We start from the raw sequence: 23106 nt of genomic DNA on the forward strand, positions 1-23106 counted from the left end.
AAAAAAAGAAAAAAGCATTCACAAATGATGAATAAACTTTACTGAACACATTAGCACTAAGTGGCCCTGCAGAACAGTAGCCTCAGTATCTTAAATAAAATCAATAGATTAGTGGAACAAAAAGGTCATCTCCTCTTCTGTCCATTCATAGAACAACACTGCATTTGTGTTGGGATCAAACAAAGCGTTTGGTTCCTGTGTACTTTTGCTCCATGAACCCATTCTTCTTCAATTAGTTAACAATGGGATCGTTTTCATTCCCTTTCTTGTGTCATTCTAGCTCAGTTTTACTTGTGAAAACATTTTCAAATTACCATTTTCATTCAGAGTGACAATGGGAAGGGAAGCAAACAGCATAACACGCTATTAAAAAAAGATGATCTGGTCCTTTGAAAGCTTTCTAGTCAGAATCTCACAGTCATCCTATACGTATAACACTGCAAATAACTACTATTAACATCTCCCTGTACTGAAACAATTTCATTTCGTTTAACTTCTCCACTGGCCGTTCTGCTAGGGGGCCCACCTGGATTCAATTAAAGAGAAAACAGATTGATTTTTAAGTGACACGTAACTGGAAAAGGTTGGTGGCTATCAGGATAGCATGAAGTAAGCTCCTCCTCTACTGGTCATACTTGTATTGTGAAAAAAAAAACACACCAGAAAACAATTAAATACTGTCATCTGCAATCCAGTATTAAAGTTATTTGCTCTGGAGTTTAATTTGTTCCTTTGTTTGAACAACCTCTTTCAGCACTTACTGCAATAAAGATTATAAAACTCCTCCTAAAAATTTCCATAGATCCTGTAGGGAACAACTATAAAACCCCTCCCTCGATGCTCTGTCATCTTGTTTAATGCAATGTTCTCTCTTAAATGAAGAAAGCAGGAACTTAGAAAACTTAGTTAAAACAGAAAGGACAGAAGTGAGATTCAAGGTCGTATACACTGTGCTCTCATGTTCTGCCTCAACTTTGGCACCAAAAAAACTCAGCAAGTCCCAATTTAGACCATTCTGAAATTTCGTACTCAATTCCCATCTTTTCCTCCTTGTCTTCAGAGTCTATATATCTTCTTATATAAGAAGAATTGTTAACTTCATTGTGAATAACTTATGTCCTCAGCATTTGAAGACCTAATTTTAAATATTGTTCTAGAGGAAAGAAATGGATCTGCTGAAGATAATCCAATGGACATCATAAAGAATGGCAAGAGAATTAAAAAATGCAACTTGGCAAAAACATTAGAAGTAACTGAGGGGTTTATTTTGGTGAGTGGATGGGCAGTTGGAAATAATATTGTTCAGGAAGTTCACGTCAGACAATTCAACGAAAGATAAAGCACAAAAATATATAAGGATATAACTACCAACATATAAAGACATGTCAAAGGAAACCTTTGGCAGATACGTGTCCCAGTGCATCCTAAAAGTTAACACAAGTGTAATTGGATCTGCCTTGGAGCAAGGACTACAAAATTCCTTATGGACCCTAACATTTTTCTATTTTTTCCAGGTTCCAACTCATTCCCCTCTACAGCAATTTGGGACTCTAGTTCATACCTAAGCAACACTGATGTACAAGCAATCACTGTCATAAAAATACAGAAAGCTTTTTACAAACTGGACTCTCAGAAGCACTGTGGGTAATATCAGGATAGATAACAAATAATAGAACCTCATTAATATACTTCCACTCGGTACAGCGAGCAGCTAAACAAACTCAAAGAAAATAATCATTCAAAATAAAGAATAGTTGTCTAGATTAAGTGTAACACTTCAGAGAAACGCACTGTGATAATTCTGTAAAATACTGACTCTTAGTAAAACCAGACCTCATTAGAGTATCTATCATTAAATCTTTCCTGTAAAATTGGAGAAAAAAAAATCTGCGGATTAACTGACCTGTCAGCCAGCTCCTACTGTAAAGACTACAAGGTGAAATACAGCAGAGCCAGGAGGAGCAGGAGTTCCTGGCTTCCAGACCAAATAAATTCCTCTTGACAATACTGCCTAATTAAAGCAAATTTCATCAGCGAAAAGCAAAAGTCAGAAAGAATGCAATAAGAGCAACCAAACTCAGTGTGAATTCCAATATTGCAGGCATCAGCAGGTTCAACAGACCTGGTGCAGAGATAAAGCTGACCTGTGTTTCAATGGCTTCAGTGACAGATTTAAAGGGCTGTTTGTTCTCCAGGACAGAACATCTTTGATATTTTGCCCAGAGCTTAAAAACTTGCCTCTGAGCAGCCTCACACAGAGACGTGGCTGTGTGGGAAACGAAGGCATTGCACTCATTCAGCCCTGTACAGCAGGGCATCGTCAGGTGGCTGCCTCAGCATATGCTAAATTCACTCATCTTTGGGAACAGCCAGAGACAGACCAAGCAAATTCAGGATGCTAACCAGCATCTCAAGAGCATCCAAGAATAATTAAGTCAACAAAATACACAGCGAAGCCAACAAAGCAGCACTTCGTTAACTCACTTGTTAGAGACTTGCAAAAAGCACACAGACTTACATGCATCTGACATTTTCTAGCACTGACCAGTGGATTTACAGAATTGCAAATAGAAAATTCTGAAACACGAGCCATGACCTCATTCCTTGGATGAAGAAGAGAAATTAATGATGTGAATTGTGAAGACATTATTCCACCCTCCCCCACCCCAAAAACAACAAAATAAAACAAACAAAACCCACATGACTTTTGTCTATATATATTTCACAGTCTACAGTTCTCACTTTAATTGCTAAAAGTCACAACAAGCCCCCTTCAAATTCAGTCAAGGCAGTAACAAGCAGTGAATTTATGACCGTGCAGAGCCATGAATTAGACATGATACGTTTCCAGCAGCTATTAGCATGCAGAAGATGGTTTGTGTCAGGTTTATTAACACGATCTTGAACAAATCTTTTCAGCGGCTCTTTTTGACAGAGGCAGTCAGGTTACCTCTAATAACTCCAAAACCATCTGGTGGTACAGAATTAGCCTACAGTGAACAAACTGTATCCTTCCTTGGGTGCTTTCGTTAAGGTGGGCTTAGATTTTTGCTTATTTAGGCCTCATATAAATTAACAAAATTATATTTATCAGTGAAACAGTATAGGAAAACCAATTCAAATAGAAAAAACTAATGTAGCAAGCGATACATGTAGAACATATTGCTACTGATGCACACACGTAGGTGATTAATACCACCTCTACCACGTTTTTATTCTTCAGAACATCTAAACTATACATGTTTTTATATCTATTTATACACAGACCTCATTGTACATGAAATAGGAACTCATTACTGATATTAAAATCATTAATAGAATGAATATTATCCAGTATTTTAATGTTGGTATTTTAAATCACATCATATTTGGAATTACTTAAAAGATTTTGAACATTTCTTTTAAATAAGCTTTATGGGATCTTGTTCCCTTGGGATTTTTCAGCTTGGTTTGTATTTTCTTATTTATTTCAACTGGTGGAGGTTGGTTTTTAAGGACTGTGTGAAAATGGTGTAAGGGGATCCAAGCAACAAACTGCAAGATAACAAATGGAGTGGTTTAGGAAGGCATTTTAATATTTATTTATCCAGCATAGGAAAGTTACACACAAACATTAAAGAGAAATTTACTAAATTAGAGGAAATGGTTTTGTAATTGGAACCGTATCAAATAAGAATTACAGGTGTACAAGTAAAACTTTAGGAAGGCCACATCCTGCACGTACAAATGTCTTCTGCAAAGTGACCTTCAGATACAGTACCAAAGTTTATATATTGTACACCCCCAGTGTCTGCATGTGTTTATTCCCCCAAGGGACAGCACAGTAATGAAAAAGGTTTCAGAGATCTGCCGAGCCCTGGTTCAACAGCCATTTCATTCTGTGCTGACAGAAGCCCACAGACAAGGCAGGCAGCCATGAATACACACCATGCTTGCACCTGAGTCCTGCTATGCTTCAATCACCTAAAGCTTGAAGTAAACATCTGAAAAGGAATCCACATTTCCAAAATTAGAATAATAAAGCCAAAGGGATGTTTTTGCATTTCTCCCCAGAGGAGTTCTAACTGACAAAAAAAAGTTTTCATTGCAAATATTTTTAAAAAATGGGAAACTGAAGTTTCTTAACTTCAAAGACTTGGCTGAGCTCTGCATTTGTTTCTAGTGGTAAAGTGGATTCCGACTGGTTTTAGCCCTGCAAATCTTGCGTGAAACTCAGCACAGCTTCAACACACACACGAAGGAAAAGCCATAATCATTTACCAATTACATACCCTACAGAGCACAGCAGCTTAGAGGAAATAATAATAGTAATTGCATTCATTATCTTGAACTGACATAAAAAACAACGGGGAAATGGATACACTACTTTTAAGCAATTTTATTTGCAATGAAAATCCACTGTCAGCACTCAGTAATGGCTGTTGCTATTCAGAACAGAGGCTTTCAATGCTCATAACACCACCGTTGTCCCAGTTTTCACAACCTGGAGAGAAATCTGTCCAAAGTCAAGAGGAAATACTTGAAAGTATTCACCACTAGCATAATGTGATCCCTGTGGTCCCCTGCAACTCAGGATATTCTATGATGATCTGGTTTTTGTCCTCCGATGGTACTTTCCACCCTCCCCCCATGTTCCCATCGCTGGTCACTCCAACATGCTCAGTACCATTTACTTTGTGCGTGCTGTAAGCAGCTAGGAGGAGTCTTCTGGCCAATGAAAGGTGCAAGGAAAAAGCTTTTATGGAAGAAAGCAACAAATGAATAAAAAAAATAAGAGGGAAACAGCAAGCTCTAAGGGACACTGCTGTGTGAATATAACAACATATGACATATTGGTTCATAAAAGACCACCAATCTTCAAGTCAACACCTTGGGTAATTTAGATGTAGAAGATGTTTTTTTTGCACTGGTTACATCCTGAAGGAATATTATAGCAATTTGATTTTCAAAAGCATTCAACACACATACAGTTGAAGAGAAATCCCTTTAAAATTCTTCCCTAGCAGCCAAGTCCATCATCTGAAACACCATTGCAAGTCTTGGCCAGCCATTTTAAAGGAGTTCTAGAGAATCCCTTTGGGTTTGAATGCCAAAAGCCAAGTCATAACTCAGAGTGGTCTTTTTCCCCTGCAGTCACTAACCCAAACCATTAGAAGGAACACACAGAGCACATTCATGGCTCCAAGAAAGTGAGAGCTTGGTTTCAGCTGCTGATACCAACAGAGCAGTAACCTGACCACATAGGATGTCCATGAAGAAGTGGAAGGAAGGTACAAGTAACATGGCTGAAAACTATGTTAACAAGCCAAAGGTAGATGCTGTTGAAAAGCAGGGAGACTTTTCACTCCATTCTGCACTTTATCATTTTCAAATTATTTTACGATCATTATTAGTATATGTTTCAGTCTTTGCTTTTTGTTATCTTGTTTGGTCTTAAACAGTCTTACAAAAAAAAAAAAGCCACCCCAAAACTATTGCACTGTCAAAACCTGTATGGCCTTCAATGAGTATGCATCAGCTTTTCAACCTACGTATTTACAATCTTTACCAAAAAGTAGCATTGCACACAACAACTTTGTAAACTGTAATAAATACTGCCTCGTCAGAATATTTAGTTGACTATGCATGACCCATCTGTAAACACATTTTGAATTTATTTCTATGGATGGTATTCCTATAAACCAACAAAATTAACCCTGGAGAAGCCACTAGTACCAGTGCGAACAGACCTGAGCAGAGCAAGTCCAATTCCCTAATTTGATTCATCATCTATTCCCACTGTTAATAGTAACAGCATGGAGAAAAACAGGCTTACAGCTGGTGGCAGCTTTTAATACATGCTAAATAAAAAGATCAAGCACAGAGCTATACCTACACCAGCTTTTTCTAAGTGATGCTTTTCAAAGCTATTTCAGTGGCAGAACTGTGGCAGCTTGTGCTTATAGCCAAAAATGATAGAGGTTTGTATTGAGACACATTGTAGTCAGTCAATTTCCTCTGCATGTTTCAGCCTATGCAGGAAACCCAAGCTTTTTGTAAAGGTTAACTGAGTTCCAATGGCCAGGAAGGGTTGAAAAAGCCCCAGGTGGGAGGCAGACCAACATGGGAGCTGGAGATGCAGGCTGCTGCTACATCGCGCTGCTGCGGAAGGAGTGATGCTGAAATTCCTAAAATCAGCCAAAGAAATTGGCTCTGGAGCTCTATAAAATTCCAGGGGCACCACTTACGACCGCAGTCAGTCTGAGGTATTCAGTTCAAGAAAGATTAATCACAGATGAATCAGCCTTTTGTTGCTTTTTTTTTTTTTGACATTTCAGAACCCTTTCTAGTATTCCATCTATCTGAAGTCTGGCCATGCCTTGATACCAAAGTAGACTGTTTGAAATAATTCCATTTACTTTGGCCTGCATACAAGTCTGGATAAAGATTTCAGTCAAAACATCACTTGAAATCACAGAATGGTCTTCAAATAGCACACAGATAGCGAGGCAAGGAGGCACTGGGTCTGTTCAAAGCTTGCTGATGTTATTTATTTACTGACTTCATGGAGCAGCATCAGGTCAAGGGGATGGTTGGCCAAACCCGGAGACAATAGGTGCCCCAGTTGCACTATTTGCATGCAAATATTGACATTGAAAAAGTATCTTTTTTTTTTTTAAATCACAAAATAGCCACAAGCAGAAATAAAGAAACTCAGGTAGCAAACTTCAACAAAATCTATCTGGTATCACCCATCAACAGACTCAAAGTATCAAAAGCTACGACGGAAAGAACAGAAATTAGATTAGCATTACAGTGAGCTCAGAAGCAACTGAAAAATACAAGTTTAATAACAGAACCACAGGAAAAAATTTTGTGGGATAAATCAGACAGAAGCTTGGCACAATAAAAACAATCCAAAAGCTCTCAAGTATCTCTCTGATGTGGCCATTGGTTTAGTTCTGAAATCTTATAAATCTGTTTGTAAACAAACGTCTTCAGCTGAAAATACATTTAAAATTAGATACAGAATGTAAACACTTGAGAAGCAATCCTGAGTCCAACATTATCCTAAGATAAAACACCTCCTTGTACTTCTAGTTTTATCACAGGCTCCAGAACGCATTAGGAAAAAGACTTTGCATCTTACAAGTGCTGGAAGTTTTTCCAGAATGCTATTTTTCCCAACATAAGAACTGCCACATCTAACAAAGCCTGAAGAGTTTAACCACAAGGTCGTGAATTTTAACAGAGAGCCATTTTAATTTTGTATGTAGCTTATCTATTCCCCTCCCCCCAAAAATGGAATAAAGCCATTGCTTTGTGTTTTTCATCATATTTTTCCATATTAATATAGTTCATAGAACTACATAAATCCTTTTGTCTCAATTTAACGTAGATTTTATTGCACTGGTACATAAATATTAACCCATAGATGGGAACAAGTCTAGGAAGAGCTGGGAACTAAAAAAACTAGCCTAAAATTGTGATACATTCCTTTCCCCACTTGCAATTTCCCTGGCTCTCTGCCATTACAGAAAATGACAGTTGCAATCAAATGCAAGCTGCTTGGAAACCAAAGGAACAGAAAGGCAAGGAGTCAAAAGAAAGCTCATTTTTCAAGACTTGTGTAATTACCAGTCTGATCCATTGTGGTGGGTGATGCTCTTTACCCATTTAGCTTGCTGCTGATAATTCAAGATTTCTCAGGCCCTATTCTTGAGCCACTGGAATCCCTTCCCCCTTTAGGAAACTTCCATGACATTCAGGCCTCTGATCTTCACTGGACATCACATCACAAACCATTTACACCAAAAACTGTATCATTTGTAGAAGCAGAAGGTGAAAACGTCACAGGCTGACCACCATAAACAAGCTGAGCTCTGCCCAGACATGCTTAGCAGCAGCCACCCATCCAACAGCTGCTGCTGATTGTAGAGGAGATGTCTACAATTTGCATTCCAAGGAAGTACTCATGTAGAACAAGACTTTGACACTTGCTGCTAGATATCCATACCTCCAAGCTAGGAGTGGCGTATTTAAAACTAAAGCATTCTGCTCTGTCCTTGTGCAGACAGCATTAATTCATCACTCTCGGATTATAACATAAATGAGCAGAACAGTCCGTTGCACAGATCCCCAATTATTTCAGCCAGGTCTTGTGCAGGAGACTGAGACTGACTTAATGCAAAGTGGAACCCTGTCAAACTCCTTAAATCAACATCACCAAGTCGCTGTTCTTTACGCACCCCCTGTCAGCAGGAAAAAAAACAAAAGCAGCTTCACAAGCATTCAGACTGATGAACGTGAGCTACAAAAGACAGTGTGGTGCAAACCAGTATTCAGACTTGGGTGTTTTTGTCAGAAGCATTGTTTAGAAAAAAAAAATCAAATAGAAATGTCAGCTTAGGCATTTCTACTGATCATAACCAGTGGCTTGAAGGAAAATTTCCTTAGATTCCCCAAATCCTGTGATGTCACTGTAATCAAATGTAACGTGTGTGTTCGTAGAACACAGTGCTTGTAGAAAGATGCTGTCCCTAGCATCCATTCCCAACCATCCAAGCACAGACAAGTGGCAGAGAAAAAGACAAGCAGAAAATAAAAAACAGCGGTTAGCTTTTTGACCCACTTAATTTGCTTGTATGGCACCTGTTCAGAAACACCTACAGCCTTTCCTTCTCCCAGACTGAAGTCACTAAGGAAAGGGAGCCTCTAACATCCCTTCAAACCAGAACCGGGCAAGGCCTTCAACATGTAATGCCACTAAGCCAAGCTGGCGTTGCTTGAATTGTTTAATCTGCCAAGTCAGTTCTTCCCCACTCTGCTCAACCAACCACTTCAACCAATGGCAATAGCACTATCCAGAAGCATTTCATTGCTCAACTTCACAGTTTGTTTCAGTGTTGTGGCTTTTCTTTCGCAACCATCGCTTCAATGAGCATCGCTGCTTTTTGGTTATTTGAAAGCATGCTGAAAATGCAGGTTTTTAGCATGTTTTGAGGACGAAAAAAGAAAACGCTAAGAACTTTTGATCTAGATTTCATTGGCTTTCTACATTTCCATATTATTAACATACACCATTATTTGTAGACGTTCAAATTTCTATCAGTTTTCACTACTCTGATATTGTGCAGCAATATTGAAAAAGCAATGATATCTTTACAAAGAATAGATGGGATCTAACAAACAGAAGAGCTGGACCCTTGGGCACATAGGTCTAAGCAAAGTTGAGGCTAACAGGGATTACAAAGGAGATTCGGTGACAGACTAGTTGTGCCAAACATTCTGGGATTCTCCTCACCCTTTCTGCTACTTGATCCAAAATTCCTAACAATCTGGCTGCTCATAGTTTTTATCTGCAGAGTAAGCCCCAGGAAGTCATGCTATCTCTGCCTACAGTCACTAAGCAACAGTTCCACAAATACTCAGTCAAACCCAAAGAAGGGAGAATTTCAGTCTGTTGCCAAATATACTGTAAACATGAGGCACCCAGGTAACCAAATGACAAACTATTATCTGACAGCCTTGAAAATCTCTCCAAGTGAACAGCTTTTAAGCCAACTTGTAATAAATACCACATGCGGCTAAACTTTAAAAAAATAAATAATCCTAAGTCAAGTTAAAGAGTAACCAGTGTCCACATTTAACCACGTAAAGTCTATTTTGAAATCCAAAGTGACAATTACAAAAATATTATGCTACTATGAGAACTGTCAAATGCTTTGAATAATTGTACACAAAGGAAAGAAGTAAAAACACACTTTACCTTGTAGCGCATTTTGGGGCACGAATGAATGTAGAAACCCATATAATAAAAACGGAGATCAGGAGCTTTCTCATGAAGTTGCCTAGTAAAAGCAATTTCCCTACAAAAGGAAAACAAAAAGGACTAATTATTTATGAACACAGTTCCTACATTCATTTCATCATTTAAATAAATGCTTTCCGACCACCTGGCTTTTGACTTACTTGAAGGACTAGACTTCAATCAAACAATGAAGATGACAAAACATTGTCTGAGGCTTTAAGAACGCTCACTTTTGCCCTTTGCCTTGCCATGTAACCAACATGAAATTCAGAGAGAAAGTGACCAAAAGCCTTTATTTAACACATTCTCTGTTAATATTCATGCACATTGGAATACTACAGCAATCTGACCCAGCTATTGTACACACGCAGCTCAGGAAAACATCAGTAATCTTAAAAAACAAGCTTCAAGGATAAGCCTCTTGTTTGTTCTGTTCTTTGCATTCTAGTAATTTGCACACAAAAACATCCATCCTCGCGCAGCAACAGCCATTTTTCACTTATCTCGTGTTTGTTTGTACGACTTTCTCATTTATTCTCAAAGAGAACCATGAGCGTATTCCAAAATAAGTTTGCTTGTTATTTTGCTTGCAAGAGGAAAGCAGTGTTCTCAAAATGAACCTGCCAGCATTTCTACTACAACACTCATTTTTACAGTATTTGCAACATTGCAGTTCACACTTGCATCAAGTTTGATGGAACTTGGATGCTGGTTCTTACTTTCAGCGTTGAAAGGAAAAGATCTGAGCATGGTCCTGTAGGAAGCATGTATAAAACCTATTTGGGGTTTGTTTTCTTTTTTGATCACTTTAAAATTATGATAGTAATGAGAATGTTTAAATATGCTGAAAATCTGACATTTCAGTTCCACGTACTTCACTGAGAGCATCGGAGTACATTGTAATTCTATATTGTATCTGCTAAAAAAGGAAAATATTTCAAGTTACTTCCTATCTGAAAATCCAGGTAAATAGAACAGAATCCAAAAGTGAGGTTTATATACTACCAAAAGTGTACCAACATGCACGTCACATACAACATCTTTTAACACATAACATGAAGTCAAACATCCTTACCATTCCAAGCTGATTATCCCAGATCTAATCAAATATACCTTTGTGCAATTGCACAATCCTGGAAGACTACAGGAAAAGAACATTCTTTGCATTTGTAAATACCTTTAACACTCTTTGCAATTGGCCTACGTTGGCTGACCATAAGGCAGTGAGGTTGGGCTGCAGTAGCAATCCTACAGGCAGCTCTGTTGTCTGTTGCAAGTTTGCTGGGAGGGTCACAGCAAATTAATGCACGACAGCAGTGATGCCATGCTTAGAATCACTGCAGGTGTCTCCACATAAATGGCAGTGCAGAAATACACTCTAGGAATGACAAGCAATACTGGGGAACAAAAAAGCATCCTTTTGTCTCTCACCTCCAGGGCTTTGTAGAGTACAATTGTACCTTCTTTTTAGATTCCTTTCTTGCTCTCTAGTTCACTGACCAACTGACCACGTGCAAACCTATGCTTCCCAAAACCAGGAGGGAACTGCAGTGCTGCACAGGAGTGAGAAGTGTACCACTGCAGAACCAAACTGAGACCTAACGCAAGAAAAGACTCTTCCATCACACCAACCTGGCAGCAGCAATGCAGCACTACACTGCACAACTCACACCTACCTGCATTTTTTTTCTGCCTAAATCATTCTCCTGGAAAAGGGGTTAAAAAGGGTCATAGACTTGAACTTTTTTTTTATTTAAATAAGGCTTTCAGCTAAGATACATATTTAAGGAATTATAATGGCTGTTAGCACTTGGCAAGAATTGGCAACAATGTGCAATACGTACACATCAATACAAAACTCAGTATTTCAGTGCTAAATAATCCAATTCCAAAAGAATGTTAAGCATTTTTTTCCCCTTACAATAGATAGATTATGAATATTATGGAAGAATGCTGAACATTTTCTGAAAAATGACAAGAAGAATCACTTCACATGCCCTGGTCAGCTTCGCCCAGCCCTTCCTCAGACTCATATATTACACGTAGCCTCTTCTCCCCTCATTCTGTACTCAAATGCCTCCTTATTTCACAAGATCTTCAAACTGCATCCTTTCTATGACTCAGGAGCAAAAATTCTCAGAATATCATGAAGTGGAAGCGATAGCATTGCAGTGCAGTTTAACCTCCTCAGAGTAAAATTGGCAACAGCTTTTAAGGTATCAGATTCCTTTGCAGCTTCCTAAATCCTCCCCAACTCTTAAGGGCTTTTTTCCCCCTTTTTGAAAAGAGAACAAGACTGCCCCCCCCCCTCCAAGCCTACTGAAAATTCATGTTTATTGCCTTAAATGCAGCAGAATTTACAAGCTGCTTTTTCATGAGTTGAGCCACACAAGCATGCTGCAATGACAAAGTTTTAAATTTATTAGGTAGAAAATTTTAAATCATTTCAAGAATTCATAAGCATGGATTATGTCAGACTATTATTACATAAAATAATGCGATACATAATGAAAAATAACTCTTAGAATTTGCTTATGGCAATTTGCATTAAAAAGATAAGTCTAATTTTAAGTTGCAAATGTTTGTATTAAAATCCAGACCAGTGTTAGAAACAAAGATCACTTCTACATCACAGTCATTCCAATGTTTTTCTACCTGTTATTTCTGATTCCTTCTAATTCAGAAAAATGGTAACTCAGACACTTTTAACTACAGACCAAGTGAGATGCTACACATCAATGTAACTGACAGTCACATGAATGCACATGACAACTTGAAAGTTACCCCTGATCCAAGCCAGAACCAGACCAGAGATGCCCACAGGCTCTTTTGTGCCTAAACTTTTCTACGATCCTACAATTTCTCCTTCATAAAGAAAATCTCTAGAACAAGGTGAGGAAAGCCAACAGGAGGGCAGTGTTACCAGCTCTTGCCAAAAGCAACAGGAGAGACTGCTCTAGAAGCTTAACTGATCTAGAAGCTTACCAGAGTAAGGTTCTGCACTCTATCAAGCCATTCTCAGCTTCATGGCTCCACCATAGCTCTTGCACCAGCTCCATTACTAACAGCTTCTTCCCTAAGAGCTCAGCTCACTAACCAGGTGAAGCAAACAGTTTTCTACTCAATAAACTAACCTGGCTAAAGGTGTGATTACTTCTAGCAATCGTACATGGTAGATAGGGAGGAGTGACTGCAGTGACTCATTTCAGCAAGAACAAACCATTAGACTGATGTCAGCAACTTAGCAGTGAATTTAGTGAGACTGCTCTTGATAGATGCATTTGTGTAATTCATAAGTAGATTATTCACAAATCACAAAATTCACCTTTACAAAGAGAGGAATACGCTCAAAAAGGTTGATAGTTAACCTAGGGCTTCAAAATTCACAGGATTACTCTGTCTGTCAGACAAAAGGTAATGAGATTAACATACCTGAAAATACACTCAGCACTAGCATAGCAGGAAACCACTAATTCAGAAGACAGTTTTTACAATCTCACTGTGCAAACAAGTATAAAAGTGATTAATTTCATTTGGTGACTAAGCTAAGGTAAAGGAAGAATTATTTCCATCCAAACAAAAAAGAGGCTTTTCTCTATTGAAACCAAGCAATACTAAATTATTTTCTGAAGAATAAAGACTAGGTATTTCCTTTGAATTTTTCAGACTTTTTTAATCTTTAAATGTATTTAGTTAATTAGAAAGATAAGAAAATTTAGGACATATTTAGATATGCATCCAACTGTTGAGAATTTAAAGAAAAGAATTTTTGCTAGAGACAGTGTTAGCAGCATATGTTTAGAATGGAAATCAAGTCTCAATTTAAGAAAAAAGTATCAATTCTTACTATTATGTCTAATCAGAAAACAAAAATCCTCTTACCGTAATGCAGAGTAGACTCCCAAAGATAAGAAGGAATAGTCTGGATCGTAGTACAGATAGACAGAGGACACGCAGTAGGGCAGGATATCAATGACACCCACAGCTATTATCTTCCCATCCAGCCAGTACTGCTGGTGAAAAGAACCGTAGCCACATTCTGGTCCATTTGGTGGATTCTCTGCCTGAGAAAAACAGGATATCATTATCAGACTGATAGATTTCCAGTAAAAACAACAATTTTAGGGATTTTTAAAAGAAAATACTGTAAGAAATCTTTCCTGCTATGCACGCTTAGAGAAAGGAAATCAAGAATTTGAGAAGCAGGGGAAACAATATTAATTCTCTATATCATTTTTGATTGTCACTGTAGAATAGATTTGTAGAATCACAGAACATCTCAAGTTGGCAGGGACCCATAAGGACCATCGAGTCCAACCCCAGCTCCACACAGCATCACCCAAACCCAACGTCTGAAAGCGGTGTCCCAGCACTCCCTTGAGCTCTACCAGAGCTCAGGGGAGCTTTTCCCTAACCCTCACCTGACGCAGCTCCATGCCATCCCTCAGGCCCTGTGACCAACCCCAGAGAGCAGAGCTCAGTGCTGCCCCTCTCTACCCTGTGAGGATCTGTGGGCTGCTATCAGGACTCCCCTCAGCCTGCTCTGCTCCATGCCCAGCAGACCCACAGAGCTCAGCTGCTCACAAATTCTGCCCTCTGGGCCCTTCATCATCTTGGTTGCATATCCATGATCAGCAGCCTTTGGTCACAGCAGTTCAGTTCCTCAGTGTAGCCACTGAGATTCTTTGGGAATAGATTTATAAAAAGCACTTGTCAGCTCACGATGTAGGGTTTACTCTTTATGACCAACTAAAGAACTTTCATCTAGAAGCCTGGAGCTCTCTGCTGCCTCAGAACTTGGAGCTTCTTGCTGTCAGCCCACAAAGAGAGCTTCTGCAAAACCACTGCTGATGTGCGCTGGGCTTTGAACACACAGCAAAGTACACTCCCACACTGGGTAAAAGCTCTTAAGCCAGGATGCCTCAAATTACAAAGAAAATTATCTCCTAATTTCAATTGTATTGTGCAATCAACTCTGGCATGCCTTTTCCTCCAACATTAAGTTACTTTAATCCTGAATTTCGCAGCGCTGAATTTAATTATCCATCTAGTTGTGTTTTTCACTGTATTGCCAGATCTTCAAAAAGCAGCTTCTCACTCAATAAATCTGACAATACTACCTGCTATTACCAACTGTTTTGCATTACAACAGCAGGAGGAGGGTTTAATCAAGTATTTTGATACAGTAGCGTAGACTGAAGAGATGACGGGCAGTAGAAGCTATTCTAATTGTTACCATGTGTGTCAAAAGAAATCAATCACTTGGACAAAAATCATTTCAACTGACTTACCCAACCAATAAGTCCTAAAATAAAGGCTGTACAATAAAGCATTTACATTTTTATTCAGTCACATAGCATACAACTAGGTATGTAGCTGAAGATATGCCATACAAGTGAAATGATCAAATATTTGAGAGCTAAAGCTGCAGAATATTGGGATATTAAAGGGGGGATACTGATACATGAAACTGAGGTTCTTTTCATTTAGGAGAAGCCTACTCATTTGGTAATCACTGTTCCATACAATATCCTCAACTTTTCAGTAGAGCCAAATGAAATCACACAGCCACTATTAAAGTTTTTAAGTTGGGACATGCTCAAAGTTTGAGAGCTTGAAATTAAGAGATTTTCTTTAAGAGTAACCTTAAGAGACCAGGTTAAGTTCTTAACCACCACGGTGCAGCAGGTGACTTAAAGAAGGAAGCAATCCTAGGGGAAACGTCACTTGTAATTTAACACAGACTGATTTAAATAACCAGATAAAACAGGTTTCATTTCTTTTTCAAAAATAAATTGTATAGAAATTAATAAATGTGATAAAAGATTGTCTGCAACAACATGGAAAAGATTTTTTTCTACAGGTAAAAGACTGCTGTGTGCACGGGAGCCCAACCTTGGAATAGCATTGCATGGCTTCAGTCACATCTGCCAACTGCAGCATCAGCTCAGTTAAGAACTTTTAGTAAGGCATGAACTGCAGCATTATTCCATTAACTCAATTATAAAGAAATCCACAAACATAAAAGAGGCTGTGTTCTTTAACAAGGATAACAAGCACAGTACTCATTTCAGGCAAAACGTCCAGGGATCTGTTACATAAAGTAAATAACATTTTTAAAAAGCACATTCTCCTCCTCCTTGAGAAGTTTTCATACAATATAATCCTTTGTAGCATTTGTAAGTACTATGTTTTCTCCAATTTCTCAGTGAATACTTGGCTCCTTTGCCTTGATTTCTCACATACCATCCAGGCCATTAGACATGTAACGGGCCCAGCATAGGAAATCCTCCCTGTGAGCAGGTTATACCATTTCACACTGCTGATACAGCCACATGGGAGCACGGCTGTCAAAGGCTGTGTAAAATATACACGGGACATCACGCAGTTGAGTCCCACCAGAGAAGGGAGCCCTTATCAACACAAAATAACACATTAGCCCTTATACTACAAAAACCCGAGCTGCTCTTGCCACTGAGAACATCATTTCTCTGAGTAATGAATCAACAAATGTAACGTGAGAGATGTTACATGGAAAGAGATCAAAACCAATATCCTCTTACTTCCTCACGCAATTAATGTTCAAATGATAGGTGCTGCTAGTCATCTGAAACAAAAGCCCCTCTATCCTCCAGAACATACATAAAGAAATGCAAACATTTGAAATTAACTGTTTTGTTTATATTCATTATATGCATTAAATAAGTTGTATGAAAAGACTAAACACTCAAACTAGAACTAAAATTCAGGCTATGAGATTCAAGGCACAATTAAATGTGCTATATTAGGAACTATTAATACTCCTTAGTTTTCATAGCTATTTCTGCCCTATATTTTCTTCGTGAACGGGTGATTGATCATAATTTATTATACGTTATTAACATTTAAATATTTAATACTGTCTGGCATTACATGCTGCCCTAATTAATACAATCCAATGTAATAAGTGCTTATAATGAAACTTCAATAATGGTGACAGCACTCAATTTTCTTCAAAGCACACTGGTCTTTCACTTTACTTCTAATACATTTCAGTGTTATTAATATAGAAATTAGACTAGTTAACCCCTAACCCAGACTGGTGTGCAACTACGAAAGGCACTGTACCATCCCCCAGGAAAATGTGTCTTAATCCTGATAACTGCATGATTGTTTTTCTCTGGGAGGTTTCATGAAATCTCCTACTTTGAACATTTCCATTTTACTCTCTGCTGTGGATGGAAGGAAAAAAAAAATATGAAATCCATGCTACCCTACACAAAGAAAATTTAAAAAAAAAAAAAAGCAACCAAGAAGCTCTTGATTTCTACCTCAAGTGGAAATTATTTGCCAAAGTGAAGTGATAAATTCCAGCAGTTCTTCTCCCAAAGGCACACACACAAAACCTACCATATGGTAGTTTTCTATCTGACTTGGCTACTAACGGGTCTCCTGTTCATTACTGTCTCCTCCTTTCATTAGGAATTAGTGGAGATGCAGCCTACAAATATAGGCTGCGTAAGCAGAGATGTAGCACTACAGGCTTCCATCCAAACAAGAGGGGAAAAAATAAGAAAAAAAACCAGCAATGCACCTTCACATCAAAATAGTACCTACAGTACCAGCGGCTCAAGGGAGGTGTTGGTAGCTCTGTTGCATACTTCCCTCTCTATGCAACACTGGTAAGGATGCAACTGGAATATTGGGTCCTGTATAGGGTAATACAGACTGACTTGGGAAGGGTCATAAAGATGATTAAGGACTGGAGCATCTGACGTACAAGGAGAGAGCTGAGATCCTTCAGCATCAAAATCAGATGATCTGGGGGAAGGTTTTGTTTATACGTATAACACCTGGCAGGAGGGAATAAAGCTGAGGGAGCCAGACTCTCAGTAGTGCCCACTGACAGGACAGGAAGCAATGGGCACTACATAAAAAACGGACGAAATTCACTCTGAACAAGAAAATTTTTCTATTAAAAGTGTGGTTCAACACTGCCACAGAGTGTGCCAGCAAGAGCTGAGTGCAAAGATGCACAGAAAGATCCCATAATGCTGAGTGATTAAAGAGAGAGTAGAAATACCAAGTGTTCATAAATACCACATGAAGTGCACTAAAAAAACGTGTTGCTATATGTACATCCAAAACAAAGAGTGATTAGCCATGCTGATTTTTTGTAGGGAGCCCTGCAAGGTGCTCAAGGCCAGGCTGGATGGGGCCTGGGCAGCTTGGTGTAGTGAGGGGCAGTCAGCCCATGGCAGAGGATTGTAGAATGGCTTGGTTTGGAAGGGACCCTAAGGATCATTATGTACCAACCCCCTGCCACAGGCAGGGCCACCAACCTCCAGAAAACCGTCCAGATGATTGGAACTGGATGGGCTCTAAGGTCCCTTCCAACCCAACCATCCTGTGATTCCAATGGTAAGCTACTCTCCTGTGCTGAGCCACTGGGGTAAGAGACAAATATTCAGATATAGCTTCTAAGAGGAAAGGAACACCAAGCAAAAACCAAAATCAGTTCTCTACTGTACCCTGTTTACTGCTAGAAAATCACATAGTTTTCTGCTACTACATACTGTATCATTTTTTAAAACCTATTCATTTTTCTTTATGCCAGAGCCCATAGCCAAAACTGAAACTAAACACAGCAGCAAAACGAAGAAATAAAGACAGGAAGAGTTTGGGCATCAATACTTATTTGCAGTTAATAATGATATTAAAAACTTTTTTTTTTTAAATTACAAATTGAAATCATGTAAAGCTTAAAATTGATTCTAAATTATTTTTGTTCCAAAGAGTAAACAGACTGCTCACTACTAGATTTTCTTGCGGCAACTGTTTCAGAATAAAGAATTTCAAGAATCTCTTGGCCTCTGATACAAAACCCCTTTTATTTAACTTCATCTAATTGAAGACATCTGTAGTGGTGCCACACAAAATTTAATTCAAGCTTCAAAATGTCAATAAAAAGTGTCTGTAAGAAACAATACTGGCATAAACCTGGCGGGGAAGCGTGCATCAACATCTACGTAGCCATACAAAATTAAGAATATAATAGCAGTCTGCTGCCCGAGTTGACGAGGTGATAAAAGCCCTTTTCCTATAAAGCCTAATGAGCTCTATTACTCTTCAGCTTTCAGGAATGCAAAGGCCAGTGGACTCAGCAGAGTAAAAGCAACAAACTCTCCACACATGGATTCATTCAAACTGCGACATATCGCATTACCAGTGTAATTACTATAACCTGACAATTTCATTACAGTCACACTGTACTTAACTCTTTAAGACTAACAAGAAAGACAGTGAAACAGATCTACAACAGTTTGCTTACTGGAAAAGAAACAGCAGCATCTCTCCTCAACTTTTAACTCAGACTGAAGACAAACACAAGGCCAGTAAATTATTTAGTAATATTTCTCTTAAGGAAAAGAACATAAGTTGAGTACAGTAATTTCTGCCTTTTTGTTTGTTTTCTTTTTTTCCTACTGCAGTGATATGAAATTCAGGGGTAGTTAATTATTCAGCTCCTCAGACTCCTTTACAGATTCAGTGTTACCTTCCTTACTGGCTGCTGATGATACAACGCCGTGACGCCCATCCGTGCCATCTATACCCATGATGTACCAATTACAGAAAATAAAGAGGAAAGAATACACTCACTTCACAACTCGTGTCTAGAATTAATGCTTACCTCAAGGGGAGAATCGCAGAGGAATCGTGTGAACTGCATCAAGGTAAATACATCAAAAATGTGTCCCAGAAGACGGTCCAAATATGCAAAGTAGAAAAACAAGAATATTAGTAATACTTCAGGATATACTACAGCTCAGATAAGCATATGCTCTCAAAGCATTATAATTAAAAAAAAAACAACAGATTTTAGGAGTTGAAATAAAATTTCCCAACAAATTCCCCACCTTCTGATTTGTGAACAAGAAGATACAATAACTAATTATCCAAGTCACTTAACTTCTATAAGATAGAAGATATTTAAAAGTGAGATGAGAGAGAATTATCACCCCGTAACACAGATCTGTCATTTATTCTAAATTACACATTGCTTTTCTATGGGACCTCCTGCAACAGGAAGCTCTTTCCCACAGTTCCACTGTGCATGTCCCATCACTGAAGGATGGGGCTTAGGGCCATCGTGTCTCTGATATAAATTAACCAAGGCTATTTGCAATCACCATCAGAAGCAAGCCTGATTGAATTTAAAGATGGAAGGGGGAAAAAAAAAAAAATCAACTTCCTGAAAGTGCAAATATTTTCAAGACTAGATTCTTTACTCAGTATGAAATGTTGTGCTACAAATAATCAAACAATAGGCAAGCTTTTAACGAACTGGAGCTTGTTCAAGATTCTAAGAGCAGTAAAATATAATAGCTGTTTACTCACCAACATTTACATATTTGATACAAATACTTCCTTACTGGTAGACTCCACATAAAACATATTAAAAGATATTACAAAGTTCTGGTATGTATTTAACCCCAAAACATTCCTTTGTTAAACAGCTAAGTTTGTGTTACACAGTTCCCTGCCCTCCTGTAATGAGCTGAGTGATTTATTTAATAAGTCAGTGGTTAACAAACTGTAAAGAATAATAAACAGAAACTTGAAATGTTCAGCTTGATAAAAAGAATATAATGATACCCACAAGAAAACTAATCACAAGATTTTTTTGGTCAAGAATCCTACAAATTCCTCAGCTAAATGAGAGAAGAGTTTTCTTCTTAAAGAGAGATGCATCAAAAGGCAGGGCACTACTTGCAAAACTTTTGACCATCAGGAAGCTGTGCCGTGTGGGCACTGCAGCCCTGGCACAGGTACCCAGAGAGGCTCTGGGTGGAGATCTGCAAAGAGGACACCCCAAACCCACCTGGATGTTGGTCCTGGACACCCGCATCAGCCTCAGCCACCCAGATTGCTCACTTCTCCCCATGCAGGGGACAAGAGGAAACAAGCAACGCTAAGAAGCGCCAATACTACAAATGGCTGCCTTAGGACAGAGTCCCATATACAACCTAAGTAGTTATAACCACTACTTTTCTTCCAAAAAAGCCATAAATCAGGTTTTATTAACAAAAACACAGCCTCTGGGATATATATGGATCTGCAAACATTAAGTGGACCATTCCCAATGTAGTTCAAAGGAAACCTTAATGTCTTCTAGGATGCACTGAAAGGTATTCCAGTGCTGATGCTAAAAGAATCAGGGCTTCACAGAGTCAGACTTCAGATTTCCCACTCAAATACACAGTAATATTCTAGCTTACCTATGAATAAATGATAAATTTTTGGGATAAACACTGAATTTCTACTGAGCTGTCACTGAAAACAATGCAATGCGTATTTTCCATAACTGGCAATTTTAGATGTGCTCATCACCAGAGCAGTGGATACCCTAAATTACTGAGTTTAGAAAAACAAGTTATTGTGATAACTTAATTCAGTTCCAAAATTGTTTATGATTTGCTGGATAGGGACAGAGAGCACAATGGGAAAAAGGCATAGACAGTATTTGAGGAGAACAAAAGTAACTCAAAATTTGAATTATCGAGTTATGCTCCCATAAATAAAGAACAGCCATTTACAAATTCCTCCGGTGCTCGTGCATCAGTCACTACAGCCAATGCCTTTAGAATGTGCAGGCACCAGAAGAATAAACCATGTGTTATTCATTTTGATGTCAGAAGACCCCCAATAGTTCTTAATCTGTAACTTTAGCTTTATAGTGCAAGTCAAGGCCCTATGGGTGAGAGAACCGAGCCAACAACACTTTTCAAATAGCTGTATGGATTCTCCAGGCCCCACATTGGGAGGGGGGGACGTTCCAAGTGTTCCAAGCATAACTTCTGCTTGCAACTGTCTCCACTGGTGGCTAGAAAAAGAATTTACTGCTCTTGAATTTGTACCACAGGCTTAGCAGAATGAAACACTGCAAGTTTTATTACAGATTAGTTCATCCCTTTATATTTGTTGAAGTTCTCAGGTCAGATCAGTTTCTTAATCAAACTCAAGAAAACTTCACGAAATTGTGAATCAAATGAAGCATTTCATTTGATAAAGAAGAATTTAATTCACACACAAAGGAGGAAAATAACAGATATTTTAGATGTGCTCACCTTCTTGTTGTCATTTCAACCCCTACTCTCCCCTCACACCACCAAAACCACAACACCCATTGTAACTCAAGAATACACCTTGTCCACATGTGTACCTAAGCTCAACTATACATGAGATTCATTTTCTCATGTGACAAACTCATTTTTATGACTGCAGGATTATTATGAACACAGCCCAAAAAACGATCCAACGAACCATGAAAGAAATGCAGTCAAAAGCTGGTGTTTATGTAAAATAAATCAACCTGTCACACGGGCACAATTGAAATTCCTTTCACAAAGTCATACTTTTCTAATTTTAATTTCAAATTGAATTACATAAGCTTCAATCTTGTAAAAACCATATATATATATGAAACAGCAAGATTCTTTCTTTGGTGCAAATTAATTTCAGTTGCCATAAAGAAGCCATCACAGCAACCAGAACGCCAGGAAAGAAGTTCAAATAAAACTGAGAGAAGATGACAATGCTAAGGACTAAAAATGGAAGGAGAGGGCAGAAAGATAACTGAGTAAAAGCACATGCACACCTTTAAAAAGCTGCAATAAAACTGGAAAGCTGTACAGGCAAAGGAAGCCATCCAGGCCATCCAGACACTTTGGATGCCAACCCAGCATGGGTTTCACCTGGTAACTCAGTAACTTACAAGTTTAAATAAATACATCTTGGCTGTCAAACATGAACTCTCCTTGTTCATCTTCACTTGCAGAGTGATAAAAATAAGAAATACACAGTTAAAAAAAAAACAAAAAACTTTTAGTAGCCACAGACCCAAAGCTGAAAAAAGAGCATTTAAAAGACAGTCAATAGGGAAAGAGTCAATTTAAAGTCTGTTTGACTTAAGTGCAGTTTTCATAGCAAGGATCATCAGACCGATGAAACAAATAATTGGTGATGGGACAACATTTAGATTTCAGAATTACTATTTCAATTTATTGTGACCAAAATCGCTGTGGCTTCGCCTCTTAAGAGAACATCGTTCTTAAAATAATGGAGATTTGCTGCAGTAAAGTGCTTATATAGAAAAGTCGGTGCCAAAATAAGGAAAACCACATAAACTGGGATGCAAAAACTGAAATGAAACAGTATGGACTTGGCTTAGTTGACTGGACACCTAAATGTTTGGGCTCTTACAGGCATTTAGAGAATAAAATTAATGGATCCACAGCAGAAGGCCACACAGAATGGAGCAGGCAGTCAAGCACCAG

General features: G+C 38.4%; 1 protein-coding gene across 5 annotated transcripts in view; it reads right to left on the minus strand.

The window, feature by feature from the left end:
• Positions 1-3655: 3655 nt before the first annotated feature.
• ATE1 (arginyltransferase 1) overlaps positions 3656-23106 on the minus strand; it is a 39887-nt gene continuing 20436 nt past the window's right edge. For 2 of the 5 annotated variants that reach the window (XM_010714932.3, XM_019617897.2), the window contains 4 exons: positions 19461-19493; positions 13673-13854; positions 9749-9848; positions 8031-8231 (listed from right to left, as the gene is read on the minus strand). In XM_010714932.3, the coding sequence (XP_010713234.1) occupies positions 8079-8231; positions 9749-9848; positions 13673-13854; positions 19461-19493 (468 nt within the window). In that variant the 3' untranslated portion in view covers positions 8031-8078. Of the gene's footprint in view, positions 3984-8026; positions 8232-9748; positions 9849-13672; positions 13855-19460; positions 19494-23106 lie in introns of those variants that run through there. The other 3 variants (XM_019617899.2, XM_019617900.2, XM_019617896.2) reach the window with 3 other exon arrangements.

This window comes from Meleagris gallopavo, chromosome 8 (genome assembly GCF_000146605.3).
Source record: "Meleagris gallopavo isolate NT-WF06-2002-E0010 breed Aviagen turkey brand Nicholas breeding stock chromosome 8, Turkey_5.1, whole genome shotgun sequence".
Lineage (NCBI taxonomy): Eukaryota > Metazoa > Chordata > Aves > Galliformes > Phasianidae > Meleagris > Meleagris gallopavo.